The sequence below is a fragment of the Astatotilapia calliptera genome, chromosome 2 (assembly GCF_900246225.1).
Source record: "Astatotilapia calliptera chromosome 2, fAstCal1.2, whole genome shotgun sequence".
NCBI classification, from domain to species: Eukaryota; Metazoa; Chordata; class Actinopteri; order Cichliformes; family Cichlidae; genus Astatotilapia; species Astatotilapia calliptera.
Window position 1 is genome coordinate 401,378 of NC_039303.1, and position 22,386 is coordinate 423,763.

A 22,386-nucleotide genomic window follows, 5' to 3' on the forward strand; every position below is an offset into this window, starting at 1 on the left:
ATAATAGAATATAATTTTATTTTTTGTATTTCAATATCACAATAATCTTCCAATTTAGAACTACAAGTTAAAAAAGAACTAACATAAATAAAATAAACTTCAGCTAAATGCTTCTAATTTATTTTCCCAAACCACGCGGAGCTGCACTATAAGGACTAAAGAGCCGCATGCGGCTCCGGAGCCGCAGGTTGCCGACCCCTGGGTTAGGGTCATCTGTATCGGTTATGAACTACCTCCAACGCTTCAGTGACTGGAACACAAGTGAAGCGAGATGTAACATTGTACGAGACCATTGTTTGATCTGCCTATATAATGACATCTCTCACCTTCCCAACAAAATCCAAGGTGTTGTGACTTAGCGTAGATTCCCTAAGTATAGTTTGTGGTATGAGTGTGCAAATGAGCTCTTCAATTAAGGGCCTCCAACCAAAAAAAATCTTCCAGACGACCAGTGTTGGGAAGGTTACTTTTAAAATGTATTCCACTACAGATTACAGATTGCATGCCCCAAAATGTATTCTGTAACGTATTCCGTTGCGGTACTCAGTGAGAGTAACGTATTCTGAATACTTTGGATTACTTAATATATTATCGAATTTTTTACCACTACATGAATGTACTATTGCTGAGTGATTATTAATATTACTGAAAGATACTTGCCATACCAATACCAACTAGATTTTTAAATCTTAATATAAAATGAGTAACAGTAGGTGGACATTGGGTAAAGCTGCACTTTTTGCAGCGATCTCGTATAGAAAACTATTCTGTGCATATATAAAACAGGTCTGCGGCTCCGAACGGTAGTAAAGGGACCTCTGGCTAATCCGTCAGGTTTGTGTCGGCTCGTAGCCGAAAACTAACTTCACTTTGTTGTTTGGGTCGACTTTTCTTGCGAGAGACAGAGAGAGGCGTTGAGAGGCTGCTCCAACGGAACTTATTGTTTAGAGAAAAACACAAACACAGTGTACAGTCGAGTCATAATAGCTTACTTACAACTGGGCTACACTGCCCATTAGGCTACATTCTTTAGGGAAATGCCTGTAACACTCTACCTATTGCCCTCATATTAAAATTTTTTTTGAAAAATAATCTTTTAAAGATATTTCTTCACTTTATTATGCGGGCCGCAAGTAGGGGTGACATGGGACGCCAGATTGAGACCCAGGCATTTGAGCCTCTTAATGTGTGTTTTGTGGGTTTCCACCGGCGTGGAATTACCAAAAAAAAGAGGGGACAGCTTAACATATGAAACAGGAAAAGACCGCTGTGTAATCCCTATATTTCAACAAATTAACTGTATTCTGAACACCACCTGTTAAACAGTAACTGTAGCGAAATACAGTTACTCATATTTTGTATTTTAAATACTTAACGGCGGTACGTGTATTCCGTTACTCCCCAACACTGTCCTTCTGGCAGACAAGGATAGGTGCACAGTTTTGCTAAACCAGAAAGACTATCATGAGAAAATTTTGTCACTGCTCAGTAACAAAAATACTTATGAGCCCCTGAAATGAGACCCAGGAAGTGTTTACAGGAAGAGGGTGATATATTGTCTAAAGCAGTTAGAACAAGACAATGCTACTAACCAGACTTCATAACGCAGGCTATACCCAGGGGAACCTACACCAAGTCTGTATGGCTTACCTTGGCTTACCTTTGATTTAAGAAAGCAGAGTTTACCAACACCTGCACTATACATTGCACCCCAAATCATGACTGACTGTGGATATTTCACACTGGACCTCCACCAGCTTGGTTTCTGTTCCTCACCCGTCTTCCTCCAAACCCTTGGACCTTGATTGCCAAATGAAAGGCACACTTTAATCAGGAAAGAGGACCTTGGACCACTGGCCAACAGTCCAGTCTTTCTCCTTGGCCCAGTTGAGTTGCTACCAACATTGGCTCAGTCTCAGAAGTGGTTTGACCTGAGGAACAATACAATTGTAGTCCATCTCCAAGAGCCGTCTGAATGTGGTGGCTTTTGAAGCTGTGACTCCAGCCTCATTCCACTCTTTCTGGATCTCTGCCAGATTCTTGAATCTTCTCTGTTTGAAAATCCACTGAAGGCCACAGTCATCTCTTCTTCTGGTGCATCTTCTCCTGCCACATTTTGCCCTTCCACTAGACTTTCCATTGATATGCTTGGACACAGCACTCTGTGCACAGCCAGCCTCTTTAGCTATGAACTTTTGTAGCTTACCCATCCTATGGAGGGTATCAATGATGCTCCTCTGGACAGTTGTCAAGTCTGCAGTCTTCCCCATATATTGAACCTAACTGAGACAACTGAACCAAAGTGAAGCAATTTAATGACACCTGGGAAAACCTGTGCAGGTGCTTTGAGTTTAGTAAATGAGTTGTTTGTGACACTCAATTTAAAACATTCATGCGCTGCGCTGATGTTTTCTACAGTATTCTAATTTTTTGAATTCCTGTTTTTGTGGGTTTTATAAACTGGAAGCCCAGATTATGTACAAATACACAACTAAATACTTGAAATCATTTAAGTTGTGGGCCCTGAATCTATAATTTATGAAAGTTTAACATTTTGAATAGAAGTATGGAAATAAATAAACTTTTCCATGATATTCAAATTTTTTGGAAAGGGTCTGTATATGTGTACCTTGCACTTCATGCCACAAATAGCAGTAGTGACTGAGCTTAGTCCTGTTTGAGTGCCCAAGGGTTAAGGACAAGAATAACAATCCCATAGAGGCAACAGCGCTATTGTTACAAAAACGGACAGTTGTAACAAAAGATGAAAGAGAGGTGACAAATGTGACAGGAAATGTACTTTTGAATCTATTGTGTGTTAACCAATCAGATACTGTCTGACTTAAAACAATCATCTTACCTCCTCCACTCACTGAAATACAGGTAAGGTCCCCAAGAGAAAACACTGTCACGATGATCATCTTATGGATTACATTGTTTTTTCTTCACCAAGGATGTAAGTGCTTTTTAAAAAAAAATGTCAAAAATGTTCTTAAGTATTTACCTGTCAAATAGGTATGTATAAATTGTTGTTAAAGTAGTTTTGCACTAATAGGTTACCACATCAAACAATATTTGTTTTTTTCTTTTTTTCTCTTCAAGTTACTTTTTTTTCTGCTTTCTCTTAATTCAGATACTGTAGTTCCAGTGAAAACTGTTCAGCTTGGTGAACCAGCGACTATAACATGTGCTATACCCAAAGAGCTCAGCAGTAGAGGAGTCCACTGGTACAAGCAGAGCTTTGGGAAAACTGACGTTAATAGTGACAGTATTCAAATCTACAGAACCTACTTTTGGTCCTGAATTTACTAGTTTGAAATTTGACATAGGTGATGATTTTGCCAGCCTGACCATTTTGAAAGCAGATCAAGACGATGAGGGAATCTATCACTGTGCAGACACAGAAAGGATTGGAGTTAAATGGAGTTTGTTTATAGAAGGAAAAAAAAGACCTACTTTTACAAAGCTTGTAATTCTTTCTATCTTTCTATCTTTTCTCTTAATTCAGATTCTCTGGTTCCAGTTAAAACTGTTCAGCTTGGTGAACCAGCAACCTTAACATGTGCTATTCCCAAAGAGCTCAGCATTAGAGGAGTCAACTGGTACAAGCAGAGTGTCGGGGATACTCTTAAATTAATAGTTACACTGTATAAATCTACAGCTGATTTTGGTCCTGGATTTTCGAGCTTAAGATTTGGAGTATACGATGGTAAGAATTTTACCAGCTTGACCATTTTAAAGACAGTTCAAGAGGATGAGGGACTCTATCACTGTGCAAACACAGAATGGATTGGAACTACATGGAGTGGGACGTATTTGTTAGTAAAAGGTAATAGGCCAACCTATTTTGACAAACTTTGGCATTTTTTTCTAAGCATGTTTTGAAGAATGTCTTTGTAATTGCACAGGAAACACTCAGAGGACATCAAACTATGCAGTCAGTCAGTTGCTGATAGAATCGAATCCAGTCCATCCAGGAGACACAATGACTCTTCAGTGTTCAGTCTTCTCTGACTCTGAGAACAAGACATGTCCAGGAGGTCTCAATATTCTCTGGTTCAGAACTGGATTAAATAATATTTATCCAAACATCATCTACACTGACACAAATAGCTATAATGAATGTGAGAAAAAATCTGACTCACAGGAGAGGTGTCTTTATCACTTCTCTAAGAACGTCAGCTCCTCTGATGCTGGGACTTACTACTGTGCTGTGGCCACATGTGGGGAGATATTATTTGGAAATGGAATTACACTGGATACTCGAGGTAACGTTATCATTGGTCTATCAAATGTAAAATATATGTGAACTTGCACTTTTACAAGTAACCATGAGCCTTTTTATTACACACTAATCTCATATTTTCCTTTTATCTTTTATTTTAATGTGACTGCAGAAAGCAGTGTGTGGTCACAGAAAGCCAGTAGAGCTCTTTTTTTGATCTTTGCTGTCTTGGTTGTAAGTCTGATTGTTACTGCTGTCCTCATATACACAATCAAGATAAACAACAGTGATCATTCCAAAGGTAATTTAAATTGGTTGTAGTTCTTTGTGTAATAAAAGCATATAAATCTTACATTTTTATTAACTGTTTCCTCTGTGTTTCATAATTAAGTTGCAGTCCTGCAGAAAAACTTTAGTTGTCAGAAAGGGCAACAGGTACAGTACTTAAAGCTAAAATTATTTTCATAATTTTTTTCTGTTTATTTTTTAAGTTATGATATATCTAATATTTTAATGGCTGTATTTTCCCTAAATAAGGACACATGGATTTTCTCTGCTGTTGTCTTTGCCATGATGGAAGCTGAAAGAAGTAAAAGAACAGATCCAAAGGCAGCAAAACAGCGGCAGATCTACATGGCTGTCAAGGCTTTTGGGCTCGATTAGGTCTATTTACCATCCTTTGGAATGAAATAAACTTTTTTTGCTGTTAATTTGGAGCTAATAGGTTTTGATGTATTGTCTTTCCATAGGCATTATTATTAATGTCTAGATGTATTTAAATTGAAAATGTACGTACTTGCATACATGTCAAGATCAGTCCTGAATACCAACATTCCTAGTTTTGCCTGGAATGTATGATACTCAGGTAATTAGGGTGCATACTACACTGGCACATACCCATTGAAGTTAAAATGTCAAAAACAGAAAGCTATGAAATCAGGGGATTATTATTGTTTGTTATTATATAGTGAATATGCAATCTACCCCAACTGTATTTTTCTGTTTCTATTTTATGATTTACATGATGATATCACCATGAATAAGTAAAAAAGAAAGAAAAGTATTGTAACCACAATCAAAGAGTAACTGGAAATTACTGATGTATTCAAACAGGGGAAACATCAGAGAAGATTAAAGATTCCAACATCCGTAAAATAAGTGATTTTGATCATTGCACTGTCTGGTATAGACAGGATAAAGCAATAATCAACAGTGGATGTAATTTATCATTTGGCATCATTGTCTTTGCTATATTTTTGGGACTTTGTTGTAACATAATGTCCTTATTCTTATGGTTATTGTATTTCTCAACATTAACACAATTAATAAATGTAATTTAAATGTAATTAATAAATAGAACACCTTCTAGTGCAAATACAGTATTGTCCAACTTCATTTGGCAGTTTTCTAAATGCTTGTTATCACCAGGGCTGGATATTTTAGAATCTATGTCATTAACATTGAAATAGTCATAGTGAACAATGTAGTGGAGTTAGGACCCAAATACAGACTCAGAATGAATGAACAAAAGATGAAGGTCTGTTGCAGGAGTGCAGCAAAAACCAGACTGAGGCAACATGAATCAAACTTGGGCACAGAAATTGTTTGATCTGTGAATTAAGATAATTGTATTAACATCTCTTTTTTAATTAATTAAAAAAAGATGTTCAAAAAAGATAAATATTAACTTTCACAGTCAAGAATGTGTCATTGCTAAATACATGTGAATACCCAACCCCCATTTGACAGAAATATTCTGCTTTATTCTCTTTACTGATTTTTATGATAGTAAAAAATATTGAGATGCTTCTTTTCTCATTCTGAAATGTGAATGAATTCATCAGATACAATAATTTTGCCAAGTCAAAAAGATCGTCTAAGGAACCTCTGCAGTGTGAATCAGTGCTTCAGAGGAAAGACAAATAAGAGGACCAATAAGAGACAAATAATACAAGGATTAATACATAGCAGTACATCTTAGCACAGTACAAAGAACATCATGATTTTTCTACTAGAAAACAAATCCACTTACATGGTATACAAAGGACCCGATTTCAGCTTGACATTTAGTTTCTATGGACAAAAGTCCACTGAAATGTTTTGAATCAGAAAGACCAGCAACGGTATTCAAGATGTATTTCAAAATATTTTAAAATAAATGGATACAAGAAGAAAACATCAGAGGACCCACCGATCACTAGAGAATGCAACAATCTGCCATAAAGTGGAAGCATGAGCCGGTCTTTAAATATTGCAAGCTGATGAGTGAATGCTGAATATGTGTGATGTCTAAAAGTCAAGAAGCTTAAGAAAGCATGAACTCCACCCAAAGGTGGGATAGTAAGGAAAAGCTAGGCCAGCTCTCCACCTGAGAAGAGAGGTGGAATGATGGTCTTCACTTCTGGTTTCCACAGGTAGACTAAAGGGCAGACCGAGAGGAGACGGTGAACCAGAAGCTAGACTTATCTGTGCACCTGGAGCTTGCACCTGGCCAGGGTTGAGCATGCCCGTAATTCCCTGACCTCCTTTGCCACTGGTTTGTACCCAGTTTGAGGCTTCCCTGGGGTATCAACCACTGCTCTTGAGTCAAGAGACCAAACTGTCTGCCCCACCAGTCCAGCACTATATTTGTCACTATTGTCGTTTATAGGGCGGCACCAATGCAGCCTTACTTTGAACTGAGGAACAGAATAAGCGGCTCTCATATTGTCATTTGACCTGGCTCCTGACTGCTCTCAGGAGCAGAAGATTGCTTACATTTATTAAATAAATCTAAGAAACTGTAAACCAACGTCATTGGAACAGTTTAAAATAGACTTCTTGCTTACGCCTCAAACTCCCCAGGAACATGAGATTTCACTATATTTTTCACATCTTACCTAAAGACTTTTCAGTTCAGCATATCAAAACATTATACGATGCTAATTATAAGCAGCTGAAAAAGCTTGAAATGTGAAAAAATAAAGCTATAATGTTGTTGTATTACTCTTCTTTTAACTAAATTGTTACTATATTAAAATATTACTATATTTCTAAATGCATTTGCTATTTAGTGATTATTGCTCTTGTTTTTGGCCCTGTACAACACTTGGATTCATTAATGTTGTAAAGACAATAATTATTAACCCTTTGTTACTGAGCTCTGCTATCACCATGTTATTATCAAAAAGGGCCAGGATACAGGTAAGAAGAATTGCAGGTGAAAATAATGGGACAATCACACAGCAAAAAGCAAAACCCACCTTTAGAGAAAACAGACATTAACAGACTTGGGGATACAGTAGTACCAAGACATTAACACAGAGTCAAAACAGGAGGAGAAGTCAGTGAAACACTGTGGAAAGCTAGAAATCAAATCAATCCAGAAACATAAAACTCAATAGAAGTTCAACAAAAATGTAACTCACATACAGACACACTGAAGTAGCCTACAATCAGTTTTCCTATATGAGAAAGTAATACAAAAATACACATTTACAAATACAATACAAACACAAAATATAAATATTAATGACATGCATAAATGTTAAACTTGTACCAAGTAAGTTGGGGCGATTAATTACCAAACTGAAAGGCTAGCGCTCTCTCACAAGAAAACAAAAACAAAATTATTTTCTATTTCTGTGAGGCTGCAGCTATTATTAAATGCTAATAACTTATAAATATACTATGTCTGGTACTCAAGGACTGCTCATACATTAGAAAGGGCATTAGGTGTAATTATCTGCTTTGAGAACAGAGTACACACTGTGTACACTCTTCTGTTCTTTCTTTTTGTGGAGAAACGCAGTGCTGCAAAGTTGGTTGTCCTGTCTTTGTCATTCTGCAAAATGTTCACATACCTAAGTGTTATTTATATTTTATAGATTAGAGCTTTTGTTTTTGTCTAAATGTATCATTTGAGACCATCTCTAATATGGCATTTAAAAAAAAACTATAGTACACAGCTCGATTAATTTTAAAGTGGCACACATTTACCAAATTATTTGATTGATCCAACGTTGCCTTGTCAACAGGTTGAAACTCTGAACTCTGAACCAGTACACTCTGTGCTCATCTAAACATTGGACTGATTTTTCATTGTTGTTAGAGAAAAGAGAACAATTTAATGTTACTGAGTCTCCCAGATGAACTGATGCCTTCTGTTGACTTTGTTTCACATAGACAGATGAATGGTGAATGTGATCTGTGAATTAATAATAATGGATTGGATTTATATAGCGCTTTTCAAGGCACCCAAAGCACTTTACAATGCCACTATTCATTCACTCTCACATTCACACACACTGGTGGAGGCAGCTACGGTTGTAGCCACAGCTGCAGACTGACAGAAGCGAGGCTGCCATATCGCGCCATCGGCCCCTCTGGCCAACACCAGTAGGTGGCAGGGTAAAGTGTCTTGCCCAAGGACACAACGACCAGGACAGAGAGCCCGGGGATCGAACCGGCGACCTTCCGATTACAGATACGCTTCCCAACCCCCTGAGCCATGGTCGCCCTCAATTAAGACACATTCACAATGTAAACTATTTTAAATTCATTAAAACTTTGAGTGTGATCTGTGAGATCGGCAGAAAAAGAAAAACATTTTACCATTCACAGCCAAGAATGTGCCACCACTGAATTTAGGAGCATAATCTGTTCCAGTGTGACAGAAATATGTTGCTTCATCCTCTTTACTGACATTTCTGATAGTTAAAAAATACTGAGATGCCCTTTTTATAACTGTGAAACGTGAATCCTTGAATTCCTCAGAAATAGTGCTTTGGCCACGGATGACTTTGGCAACAGTTTGGACCATATGTCCAAGAGGCTGTTTATGCCAGTAGAAAAATTTAAATTCCATCCCAGAGACATTACACACTAAAGTGACATTGTCACCAGGTTCAACAGCAGTCAAAGAAATCGGTGGAAGAAGGTCAGCAGCCAGAATCAGGACTAAAGAAAGAAAAATTACAGTTAACAAAATGACAAATCAAAGCAATTATTGTTACAAACATTAATAAACAGCCTTAGTAAAGATGTGCAGTGCAGTACAAACAACAGTTTACTATCATGCTTTTCTCTCTAGCAAAGAAATGTACTTACATGGTGTACAAAGAAGAATCAAAGCAGTCAGTTGTGCGGTCATTGTGGTGCAGCGCTCTTATCGCACACTATGAGCTCCTCTTGCCCAAATGGAAGTTTTAGTCGCAAGGTGATGAATATTTTCAGAGCAGAAGTCAGTGAAAATATAGGAAATGACCTTGCTCCTGTTTAGGAAACATGTTTTATCTTTTCATTTGGTAACAGATGTATTTGTTTCTTAGTAGCGTTTGGTAGACGTGTGAAAGCAATTATCAGTTTATTTATTCTGAATATTTAAAGTATGACTGAAATTCTTGTTGATAAGATACGATAAGATGACAGCAGTTGGAAGAAAGAACCTGCAGAATCCCTCCATCCCACATCGTGGGTGCTGCAGCCACTGAAGGAGCTGCTCAGTGCTGTCAGAATCTCCTGCATGGGGTGGGAGATGTGGTCCAACAGCGATGACAGCTTAGCCAGCGATCTCCTGACATTCACCACCTCCACTGGATCCAGAGGGCATCCTAGAACAATCATAATCCCAGCACAAGCTCTGGGAATTTGTTTTAGCTTCATCGTGTTTGTAAATCAGACAGACCTCACTCTTATGATGCAAACTATTTTATGTCATAAACTAAAATGTTCCAGTTTACCAGAGTTTAGAAAATTAGGTTGATCAATTAAAATAGTAATGACCTAACTTTAAATATTATAAATATTTAGGAACATTTTTAATTTCAAATGATACAGAAAAGAGATATTTTGAGAGCTACACCACCTATGGGTTTTAGGGAAGGCTTGTAGGCACAGTAGAAACAGAGCTTTATATGTGTCAACTGCCAATAATATACATCACTGTATTCTAACTGTACAAGTATTAGGTTGCCAAAGTGTATGACAGCTTTCTCATGTTTAACCGAATCATGTTAGAAATACAATCCGTGCTTATAGTCTGAATGTCTGATGTGAAAGTGTTTTCATCTAACATTTCAGTGATTCAAAGATACATTCAACTGCCACACTCACAAATGAAGGGTGTGGAAGGCCTCTGACCAACCTCTGAAGCGGTTTCCTCAGAACAGACCTAAGAAGCAAGAAACTTCTCAGCTTTTTCAAGTCATTATTTGTTTGTGACACCATGAAACAGTCCTCTGAGGTGACTATAGAGAATGAAGGGTGTTATTTCAACCACCTCCCCAACTCTGTATGCTGGTTTTGTGTGTCTCTTCCTGCTTAGGTTACTTATATGCAGACTGGTGTGGGGTACTTTTCACAGTGACAGTTAAGCTCAATCCAGTCTTCTGATTTCACATCTTAATACATCTTCAAAACTAGCCTCTTTATCTTTGGCTGCATACCATGTCCTAATTCTGCTATCATTTGGATATGGTATCAAGCAAAGGTAAAGTGCTAGATGATAAAGACAGGAACTTAATGACAGACTGCAGTTCTGTTAAAGAACTGTATATATTACAATTGTACATGTGTCCGCCACGACCTTAGATGGACAAATGGGTTTTTATTACACTAAAACAGCCGATCTCTTGATTTTAAAAAGGATGAATAAAGGTTCTTGCTGGTCTCACAGCACTTTCTAAAGGCCCTCCGCATTTCTCTCAAGAGAACAATAAGCAAAGCCACATGCAACAGCAACACTGACAGACAAAGGTTGTGGTGGGCCATGTCTCCATCCTTTGACCAACCACTGAAGCTGTTTACTCACAACAGAACTCACTGTTAACTTGAACTGGATAGGAAGTGAGAGAAGAGTCAGACTTAAGCAAGCTACTTTTAGATGAATTATATAATAATCTGGACAAGCTGCCTGTCCGTCGCTGTTCTAAGCCAGGCATGTTGGAAACAAACCACATCAGGGCTTCAAACCTGTAAACAATAATTTGGCAAACATTTTAAAAGTTGCCGTTGCCACAGAGGCCTGGAGGAACAATTGATTTGCACCTCCCCTCTTATACCGGCTACTATGAAAAAAGAAAACACAAAAAAGTGTGATAACAATGGTCACATATGACTGAGAAGGTGGATCTCTACCCTTCCCTGTTTAACTCTTTAATTGCCTTTGTAAGCTTTTTTGTTATACTCATGACGATTACATATTGTCATCTCACTTTTCAAAATGTTTTAGAATAGTGGTGCAAGTCCATCTTCTTTAGATTGCATTAGAGAATGAGACAGAAAGAAAAGCCCCTCACATCTTTCTTTGAAGGCCCAACCACAGAAATGCTTAAGTTTCCATCCACAGTTGTTTGTCAGTGATGACTGTGACTTTGTGTTTGCCTCAGTGTGCAAACAATGCTCTGCAAAGAAATATAAGGAAGACATTGCAAAGGTAGATAAAAAGCTTCTCAAGAGACCTTTCGTCTTCCTTTGTTTCGTGCAAAACAAAGATCACTAGCGTTAGCTGAAACTGAAGAGCTGAAGCAGTTTAGTACCACTGTTTTGAGACAACAATTGCATCGTCAGACTAACATTTATCCTAATTAGACCATTACAGAAAGTGTTCTGGTCTGTGTTTGTTTATATACTTTTTCATCTGCTTTTTGTGTCAGAATGTAGTAAAATCACTCTAAGCACACAGAACTGACATCTCAGTTTAAGAAAAATAAACAAATAAATCAACTTCTCAATGCTAATTGAGTTAATTGAGAATGAATTTTAACTGAGAATAAATTCTATGCCCAACTTTAAAAAAAGAATTTCATGACATACCAGTTGATATGATTGATACGATTTTTTGAAATATAAATATTTATAAATAAATAAAACATGCTAATTAGATGCAACCACATCCTACATAAGGAGCTTAAGAAGATGTCCACCACTTGCAAGGTAAGTAGCAAGGTGCTAGGTAGTGGACATCTTGCTTTGATTAAGTTTTATTGATTCCATGACTTTTTCAACCTGTTGCTGAAAACCTAAATACTGTAAATACTGTAAATACTGTAAAAACAACAACAACAACAACAAACTATTACAGTATAAGAAATACCTACTATTGATACTACAGTGAGGGAAAAAATCTTCTTGCATGCCGTATTCAACCCTGACATTCCTCTGCACCTCTGCAGTGGCAGTCATTGCATCCAGCAAGGGCATCTACTCATAGGGATGGTGATCATAAAACTTCCACCTCCAAGCACTGAAGATCTCCTCTATAGGATTCAAAAATGGGGAATATGCTGGGAGGAGCTGCATCATCAAACAAGGTTATAGTGCAAACCACTCTATGACAAGGTGAGAGTGGTGGAAAGCCCCATTATCCCAGATAATGACAAAGAGCCTCAACAGCTTTCTCTCCTCAGGTGTGATTGGCCTCTCATGAAGTGCATTCGGGAATGTCATGAGGCGTTATGTGTTGTATGGGCCAATAGTGGGGATATGGAATCGGACAACCTCATTGGAGATGGCAGCACACATGGTTAGGTTGGCACCCCTCTGTCCTGGAACTGTGAAAGTAGCCCTGTACCCAATGAGGTCCCTTCCACGTCTCCTCACTTTGCAGAGATTGAAGACATGATGTGCCCCCGCAGCTTCAAGCAAAATTACAATGAAAGGGGCTCCAGTTGACTTTAACTGCATGATGTGACAAGGCATTATTACAGTATAGTGGAGTTTCCTTACCTCCACCTATTGGCATCTGGCCTTCTTCAAAACACCACAGTTCCTTTGAAATCGAACTCTGTAGAGCTGCTTCGTGGCCATAAGGTTGTGTCTTAGGATGTGATCAGTGGTGGTCAGGAATTGTGTCAATTGAGAAAAGGTTAACAAATCTGCAAGAGGTGTCTTCTGCTCTGCTGAGATAGTGATGATGATCCCAGTTTCTTTATCCAGGTCAAAGCAATCAAGAAAAACTGTAACGATCATGAACCTGACCTCACAGCCCATTGTTCATTCAGTGGTGCTAGCTCCAGTCATTATACAAAGGTAATGTTTTTAAGACTGGTTAAAATTCTGCATTCAGCTGAGTCTGAAAAAGTCACTTGGATGTGTGACAAAGTGTTTCTATCACTGCAAACGCTACATCCAGATGAACAGAATAAACTTTCTGGGATTTTCTTACCTGAATGATTGAACATGCATCAAGACAGTAAAGTCAAATGCTGATACGTTAACATATTTTTATTCTTTTCATGGCTATTGTTTCTAATGATAATGTAGCTATAATAATCCTGCATAGACATGCCCGTATTTTGTGCAATTTGGGCAAGCAGTGACAAGGTAATGTATCACTTTTTTTCTTTCTGTACTTCACACATTATAACAAATTGGGAATTGTGATGGATTGTGAATCATTGCATCGCTGACATTCTGGTTATACAGTTCAATGAAAAGCTGTGCAAACACATATGCGCCGCTCTTAATGGGTGATGTACAGATAGAAACATCTGTGATCTGTAGATTTTGTCTTTCTTTTTTTCCTTTTTTTTTCAAATGTTTACAAAAAGCTGATTTCAGCAAAATGTTCTGAGTCAATACAAGATACACCATTTGTTAATAGTTTTCTACAACACTGGAAAAAACCAGGACATTAAACTATGCTGCTGTTCAGGAGAAGATTGTCACTCTTTGAGACTCAGTGACTCTTCAGTGTTCACTGGTCTTAACATATTATCTTTGTATGTTCTTGTTTTGCTTTTTCTGTGTGAGATTAAAATAACCAAATTGATAGTATTTTATTCTTTCATAATGATTATGGTAGTAGAAAGTTAATCCCTCACCCTCTGGATGATCTTTGTCCTTCAAGCTTGACCCTAGGAGCTTGAGGCCCCTATGCAGAATCTTAGCTGTTTGCAGGATTGTGCTCATCTGGAAAAAGAACTCAGATGTTGTTTCTGGAATCTACTGGAGCCACTCTCTCAGTTTGAGCATCACTGCATCGAGGGGTCCAGTTAACACGGAGACCTCCACATTTCTCTAACTATATTTGAAGCTCTTGGTATTTCCTGAGGTTCATGTGGTCCTTTCTAATGTTGCCATCATTTGATATTGCTACATAGATCACTATAGCCCTTTCCTCTGCTTGCTTCCACTATTATGTCCCACTGGTTAGCTTTCACAAGTTTGTCTGTTTCTGGAAGTCCCACAGCTTGGTCATTCTGAACGCCTTTGGGGTGTATCTCATTTTCTAGGCCATGCTCTGCACAAATGGTCCTCTATGCTATGCTGGCCCCTTGGTTATGGTGTTCCATCTATAGCCTGTCTGCAAGCATCTTGCACCCTGTTGTTATGTGCTGGATTATCTCATGGGAACAGCCTGCATCTGGTAAACCCGGGTCTCTAATGATCTTGATCTTGTGCTTAAAGTACTTAGATCTTTTGCCTAGAACTTGTTCCTGTGCTGCCGTGATTTGTATGAAGAGATTAGTTTCTTTGTCCAGCCATTGGTACGATCTTCTTTGTCATCCATTTTTTTCCACTTGCTGGCTGTCTTGCAGGATTCTGTCTTTCCACAACGGTTCCTTTTTCATGTGCCTCTTCTTTTGTTGGTTTCTGAAGCCTGAGGCATCACTTAGCACACGATCAGTTGTGACCAACTTTCTTATGTACTCATGGATCTTTCTTGTATCATCTCAGATAGTGTTTCTTTCTGACAGTCATTAATCCTGAGTGTTAGGGTGCTGGATTAGGGGTGAAACCCTCCATGCATGTTAAGGAGCTTCCTTGTCTTGAGATCAGTTGCTTATATTTCTTTTTCCGTCAGCTTATTGTCTCAACAAGGTTTTTGATGACTGGCAGGACTTAGGTATTGATTGGCTGGATTTTGTTCATCCCATTCAGCTGAATCTTCAGAACTCACCTTACTCTCTGCAGGAATTTGACAGTTGAGTCATTCATAGTGGTCTCTTAGTCATTTCTGTTTAACTGTGGAATTCCAAGGTAATAATAGCTATTTTATCTGCAATGCCACCTTCTGTCTTCTAACTGCACAACTGAATTGGATTTCACTCAATGACCACAAAATTTGCTTTATTTTTCCTCCTTCCTGCAAGGGATCTCAAACACTGGATTAGAGATGGGAGACAAGAGCCACCTCAACAGGACAATGCTCTGCATCTAAAGGACAAAGGTCACTCTTTCGACGATGCCATTGTTCACATTTTGGACAGAGAAGATATGTCACAGTCTGGCGAGGGCAGACTGTATGAATTGATGAGAAGGACCCAAAACGCAGACCCCAAGGAACAGGGAACAAAACTTGAATGTTAACAAAAAGCGAGCCGTTTAATGCGGCTGGTAAAAGGTACAAACAAAAGGCAAGGCAAACTGAAGCAAAATTAACACAAACCTAAACTGGGAAATCTAAACAACAATATGAAAAAACCTGGACATGAAACCTGGAGGAAAGAACATGGCGTGAACAACAGACGACCTGACAAGGAATGAACAGAAACACACAGACTAAATACACACAAGGGTGATTAGGGGAAGTGGAAACACATGGGGAAACAGCTGACACTAGTCTGACATAACGAGACAAAGGAAGCAAAGCTGACTACACTGACATAGGACACAGACCTTCAAAATATAACAGGAAACATGTGACGCAGACAAGACAATATAAACTTGACAACATAAGACACGCAGCATGAAACACATGAAGGGCAAAGGGAAAGGGAAACTGAAATACAGCGGTAGAAAACACAAAGGGAAACTAGTAAACAACTTAGCTACCCTAAAGAACTCAAACATATCATCCAAATAAACTAAAACTCAAAACGCTGGGTCAGACCCAGGAACGTGACAGGATAGATAGTTGACTTCTAACAAATTCCTGCAGAATTGCTGCTTTGCGAAGTTTTTTTTTTTCATTTTTTATTATGTGTTTTCTGCAACACGGGTATCTCAACAACTGCAGTGTTGTTGCTATATAATTTGACCCACGACTTACTCATTATCTCTTTTTGTCAAGAGGCTAAATCATCTCATGCGTGCAAGAGGCATTGGTTCAGCTTTGCTCTTCAGCTCTTCTTGAATTTTGAGGTAGCATTCTTTCTCCCCAGCGAATGATGAGTCTTAAAACTTTGTTTTCAAATGCAAAACATGATATATATCTGTACCTTGCACTACATGCCACAAATTGCAGTGCTGACTGAACTGAGTCCTATTTGAGTGTTCAAGGTTTAAGGACAAGAATAAAAATCAAATAGAGGCAACATTAAAAAATAAATAAATAAAAAAAGGGGGGGGGGCAGGATAGCTCAGTAGGTAGAGTGGTTGCCCCATGATCGGAAGGTCGGGGGTTCGACTGAACAGCTACCCTGAGGTACCCCTGAGCAAGGCACCGTCCCCACACGCTGCTCCCCGGGCGCTGCATTGGTGGCTGCCCACTGCTTCACTGGGTGAATGGGTTAAATGCAGAGGAGTAATTTCCCTATGGGGACTAACACATACACATTATACATTATACATTACTATACGGTGTTATTGTTTGGAAAATGGACAGTTGCAACAGAAGATGAAAGAGAGGTGATAGGTTTTGCAAAGCCCAGGATGAGGCAATTGCGACAGGAAATGTACTTTTGAATCTATTGTGTGTTAACCAATCAGATACCGTCTGACCTAAAACAACCATCTTGCCTCCTCCACTCACTGAAATACCAGTGTGGTCTCCAACAGAAGCACTGTCAAGATGATCATCTTATGGATTACATTGTTTTTAATTCACCAAGGATGTAAGTGCTTTTTTAAATTTGTCTAAAAATGTTCTTAAGAATTTACTTGTCAAACAGATGCATATAAATTGCTGTAAAAATAGTTTTGCACTTGTAAGTTACCTTGCACTACATGTACCTTGCATGTAGTGCAAGTTAAATATATATCAAACAAGATTTTATTTTTCTGCTTTCTCTTAATTCAGATACTGTAGTTCCAGTGAAAACTGTTCAGCTTGGTGAACCAGCGACTATAACATGTGCTATACCCAAAGAGCTCAGCAGTAGAGGAGTCCACTGGTACAAGCAGAGTTTTGGGGGAACTCTGAAGTTAATAATGACAGTATTCAAATCTACAGAACCTACTTTTGGTCCTGAATTTACTAGTTTGAAATTTGACATAGGTGATGATTTTGCCAGCCTGACCATTTTGAAAGCAGATCAAGACGATGAGGGAATCTATCACTGTGCAAACACAGAAAGGATTGGAGTTAAATGGAGTGGGACGTATTTGTTGGTAAAAGGTAATAAACTGACATGCTTTTACAAAGTTTGAAATTGTTTTAAAACGTGTTTTGAAAAAAAATCTTTTTTTATTACAGGAAACACTCAGAGGACATCAAACTATACAGTTAGTCAGCTGCAGATAGAATCAAACCCAGTTCGTTCAGGAGACACGATGACTCTTCAGTGTTCAGTCTTCTCTGACTCTGACAACCAGACATGTCCAGGAGGTCTCAATATTCTCTGGTTCAGAACTGGATCAAATAATGCTCATCCAAACATCATCTACACTGACACAAATAGAAGTAATGACTGTGAGAAAAGTTCTGACCCTCAGGATAGATGTGTTTTTCAGTTCTCTAAGAACGTCAGCTCCTCTGATGCTGGGACCTACTACTGTGCTGTGGCCACATGTGGGGAGATATTATTTGGAAAGGGAATTACACTGGAACTTGGTATGATTTTCTATTTAAAAACTGGAAGTTCTGTTTACAAAATCAGCACGAGTGATAAAAATGTTTGAGAACTTTTTGTTTGTTTGTTTTTGTAGAATCAACTGAGACAGTATTCATTCAGAGCACGATATTAATAGTTTGTTTGGCTGTTTCTGTGATTGGAAACGCGTTCCTCATCTTCAACCAACAAGTATGTAAATCACATAGAGGTAAGCGTTATAAAAAGTAAAACATTTATACATTTTATATACAATATCATAAGTTCTACAGAAGAACGATGAATAGAATCTGCAATAATTGAGGTGTTTATAGTGGTTAGTAATTAATCAATCTAATATATTTTATTAGAACAATGTATTTCTATGCATGAGATTTTTAGGTTCTAAGTCAAATGACACAGTTAAGTTCATTTCACTATTTATTTATTTATTATTTTTATTCTTAGGAAATGAAGGTGCTTTATCAGATATACAAACTGAAACCTCGCACCAACTTGTAAGTAATAATAATTATTGGTGTTAAAAGATGTGACAATTGTTTTTCTATCTAACTGTCTGTGAAGGTTCTCAGTCATCCAGGTCATCGTAGTCTAAGGAGCTTGGAAAGAAAAGCGTCTGGACTTCTTTGAGTTGCTTGAAGACATTTCATCTCTCATCCCCAGTGGGGGAAAGTCCCACTGGGTTTAAATCTGGGACTCTCCACCATGTGACTCATAGAACTGAAGAAGCTTCTCGGATGAGAGGTGAAACGGCTTCAAGCAACTCAAAGAAGTCCAGACGCTTTTCTTTCCAAGCTCCTTAGACTATCTACCTAACTCTATCTCAATTATATAATTTTATTTTTATATAACTGTTTTTAACTACGGCACAGACTGAAGAAGCTGATGATGAACTAAACTACGCTGCACTGAATTTCTCTGAAAGAAAAACAAGAGGAAAAAGGAAGAGAGAGGGTGCTGAACACAGTGTCTACTCTCAAGTTAAACGCTGATGCCAGTAACAATGTCGTGGAAGATTGCTTTTTTTTGTATTGATCACATGTTTTAACCATATAACTTTAGTAATTGTAGAATTACATTTTCACCAGTTGTATGCATGTGCACCACAAGTGGGCCTTATGCTCTATCACACATATATACACACACACAGAAAGGAGCCATTGTTAGTTCATGGGAGACGTTAAACAGATGGTGAGACTCCTGCTAATCTCTAGGTGACGGCTCGGCAAAAACATGTGTAATTCTTTACCTCTCTCTCTCCCTCTCTCTTTGAAGGGAAGGTATAGGCCTGTGAGATTGGGCAACATGTAGGAGTTGTGGAATGTCTTTGTCTGTTTGTATATAAGATGTAAGGGCGGCAGCCATCGTCAGAGACTGCTTAGGTATTTGACCAGAGTCTCTCCATATTGCAATATGTTATTAAACTCACTTTAAATCATGCTCACCAAGGTGTTTGCGGGTTTATTTAAAATGTCCACGACAATCTCCTGAAATTCTATATTTGTGACCCTTTAGTCATGTTTTTTTTCCCTCTTCATTAAATATTAACTGTTAACAGTTTATTTGCTTCATTACTGACTGGCTCTCAAAGCTAGAAATTTAGTTTTGTCGCATTTCTCAAATCCCTGATTTTAAACTGTATTCAATGATTGTCCTACTTTTTGTAATTAAAAATATATTTTTGAGGTGTCAGTTGTTGTTTTTTTCTTTGTAATTAATGCAATACAGTACAAGAATTTTTTTTGTTATATTTTTGCTTCCAAGATATTTTATTTCTAAAAGGAACAATCCAAAACACACATTTTAGTGCTTATTTTCCTATTTTTTCTGTATTTGGACAGATTCTATACAATATTTATTGTTAAATCTCATCTACATCTTTAAAATAACAATTTAGAAAGCCTTTAATGCAAAAAAAAGTCATTATGTCAGCAATAACTTTGCTTATAGAACTATGGTTGGTATTGATTTGAGAAACAATGTTACAATGCAGTTTTGTCACATCAGATGCCAGATGAGTGGACTCAAAAGGCGGATTTCACTAAACAAGTTTGAAGAGTTTATTTACTAGAAGAATACACATTTTTCCCAACACTTACATTTATTTAAATTTTCTTGAGTAGGGTTATGCAGTCACGTTCTATAGGATCTTGCTAATTACTTACTGTGTTGCAGCAGAGTCACGTGTAAAAGAGTCAGGATACCTGGAGTTTGACACCCCTGCCATAGATCCAAAGAGGGGGGGGAAGCTCATGGGCAAACAAACAGTAAACATGAAATGGTTACTCCATGCCTTGTTATTCAGAATGACACGATAAGGAACTGAAACAAACTGAGGTAACAAAAACACAAGAGGTGAGGGCAGAGTGGAGACACAATGGTAACTATACACAGGTGAAATAAATCTAAATAACAACGCATGGAGTAAACTAAGAACAAGGCAAAGGACAAATGGGTACCAGAATCAATACTAGCAGGGTGACAGAGACTTAACGAGTCACAGGGAACACAGGAGAGACAGTGTAAAGTAAAATTAGGATTACAAGCAAATTACAACTATAAACTACGGAGCACCGCAGGGGACATGGGAGGGAAAAAACATTAAGACGGACTTTTGCGAGATCTCGCAAAACAAACTCGGGATCTCGCAAAAGTTTTAGCCGCATTCTACGGAGGTCGGGAGGTCGAGGCACGATGTGCCGGGAAAGCGGTGTTCCTCTCGGCTGTAGTAGGTCTCGACCTCCCGTTAGCTTCGAGATGGTGGGTGTCAGATCTCCAAAAACGTCGGAGCACTTTTGCAAATATGTGATGTCTTGTAAACCGAGCAGATATCTGACGTTTACACAACTACATTCACGCCTCAAAATATCTTAAAAGTGTATTTTGTGACCCAGGAAGCCTAATATTACAACTAAGTAGCTGCCGCCATTGTTGGAATTCAACTTTTGCGAGATCTCGCAAAAGTTTTGCGAGATCCCAAGTTTGTTTTGCGAGATCTCTCAAAAGTTTTGTGAGATCCCGAGTTAGTTTTGCGAGATCTCGCAAAAGTCCATCTTAATTTTTTTTCCCATGTCCCCTATGGGGCTCCGTAATAAACAGATTTTAGAAGCAAAACTAAATCTAAGAAGGCCGGAGAATATAATATAGGAACATGAACCAGGTGATACCTGCTAATTGGTCAAAGATCCAGAATCATGTCAAGGATAACACAACACAAACTTGGAAAAAATTTTCATTTATTGATATTTATTCCAGAGAATATGTGATTAATATAACTGACTTAGCTTTGTTTTGGCTAAAAAACAACTGCTTTGGGCTGGGAGGTCAATTCCTTAATCATAATCATGCAAATTCTCATGACCATTGAGGGTTTATACTTTAAGAGCTCTTTGGAGCACACAAGTTGCAAATAGTTGGTCCACTGACGGATTGGTTAGCACTGTTTCCTCTCAGCAAGATGGCTTATAGTTCAAGTCCTTGCTGAGGCCTTTCTGTGTGGTGTATCCATGATCTCTCTGTGTGTGCATGGGTTTCCTCCAAGTACTCCAACTTCCTCCCGCAATCAAAAGACATCCAAGTTAGTTGAATTGGTAATTCTAAATTGACTGTGAATATGAGGCAAACAAAGTACTTTAAGTGTATGGAATAAAATACTATATAATGTATGATTAAAATGACATCTTCTAAAGCCCTTTAAATAAAAAACATCGTAAAAATAAATGTATTGCAAAATTTAAAGTGGGTATTGAGAAGGCATCAAGTTAAAAATTGATTTTATTGACATGATCATCAAATATGTTCATAATTTTTCTCTTGCTACTTTGAGTTGAAATACTTTTGAAATGTGTTTCATTGATCTGTATTACCTGTTCTTGACTGGAATAGGGGGCATTTAGTTGATTCATATTGCCCAGAAGAAACTTTTAACCCTTTAAAGCCGGTTGGAGCGGGGACACTCCGTTTCAAAAAAACACTTCCTACGTCCATCAGCGCCATGACCTGCCCGAAACCGGAAGTGACGTCATTTTGCGGAAATGTAGTTTTTTTTTACCATCAGGGCCTTATGAGCCTATATTGGTGTTTTTAAAAGTTATCTTTGACTTTATGACTTTCTGTGTCGTTTCTGGGATGCTTAGGACTCATATTGCACAGCTGGAAATAGTTTATTTTGATGCACATGCTGTTATTTTGCAAATTTGCATTATAATATTTATTTTCATTTTTCCCGCAGTATAAAAAAATTGGTGTATTTCAAAAATAAAACTATGAAGACACTCAAAATAAATTTCCTGTGGTGGGAAACTATTTTGTGCAACTTTTTTGTATTTACAGTTTTGAGGGATGAGTCTCTGACTTTCTCTAACTTTGTAGTTTATTGCACTTTTTTGCAATTTATGTAATTACTATGCACTTAATGCAGACATATTATTAAGATTTGGGCTATAATGGTTGTATTGATGTATATAA

At 38.0% G+C, this 22,386-nt stretch overlaps 2 protein-coding genes across 2 annotated transcripts; both read left to right on the forward strand.

Moving 5' to 3' along the window:
* The first annotated feature begins 2,913 nt into the window (after window positions 1-2,913).
* On the forward strand, window positions 2,914-4,888 carry LOC113029834 (signal-regulatory protein beta-2-like). The gene is made up of 6 exons (XM_026180857.1): window positions 2,914-2,956; window positions 3,509-3,829; window positions 3,909-4,268; window positions 4,398-4,526; window positions 4,617-4,659; window positions 4,756-4,888. The coding sequence occupies exons 1-6, from the start codon at window positions 2,914-2,916 to the stop codon at window positions 4,886-4,888; spliced, it is 1,029 nt and encodes a 342-aa protein (XP_026036642.1).
* A 12,036-nt stretch (window positions 4,889-16,924) lies between these two features.
* Window positions 16,925-19,310, forward strand: LOC113028592 (signal-regulatory protein beta-2-like). The gene is made up of 6 exons (XM_026179006.1): window positions 16,925-16,983; window positions 17,169-17,486; window positions 17,565-17,921; window positions 18,017-18,130; window positions 18,367-18,416; window positions 18,792-19,310. The coding sequence occupies exons 1-6, from the start codon at window positions 16,941-16,943 to the stop codon at window positions 18,909-18,911; spliced, it is 1,002 nt and encodes a 333-aa protein (XP_026034791.1). The 5' UTR covers window positions 16,925-16,940; the 3' UTR covers window positions 18,912-19,310.
* Window positions 19,311-22,386: the final 3,076 nt, after the last annotated feature.

Bases quoted from the DNA above. Each gene is read 5' to 3' on its own strand.
- LOC113029834 (XM_026180857.1), top strand. From the start codon at position 2,914: ATGATCATCTTATGGATTACATTGTTTTTTCTTCACCAAGGAT. The intron at 4,269-4,397 runs GTAACGTTATCA...ATGTGACTGCAG, and splicing joins AATTACACTGGATACTCGAG to AAAGCAGTGTGTGGTCACAG. The intron at 4,527-4,616 runs GTAATTTAAATT...TTCATAATTAAG, and splicing joins CAACAGTGATCATTCCAAAG to TTGCAGTCCTGCAGAAAAAC.
- LOC113028592 (XM_026179006.1), top strand. From the start codon at position 16,941: ATGATCATCTTATGGATTACATTGTTTTTAATTCACCAAGGAT. The intron at 16,984-17,168 runs GTAAGTGCTTTT...CTCTTAATTCAG, and splicing joins GTTTTTAATTCACCAAGGAT to ATACTGTAGTTCCAGTGAAA. The intron at 17,922-18,016 runs GTATGATTTTCT...TTGTTTTTGTAG, and splicing joins GGGAATTACACTGGAACTTG to AATCAACTGAGACAGTATTC.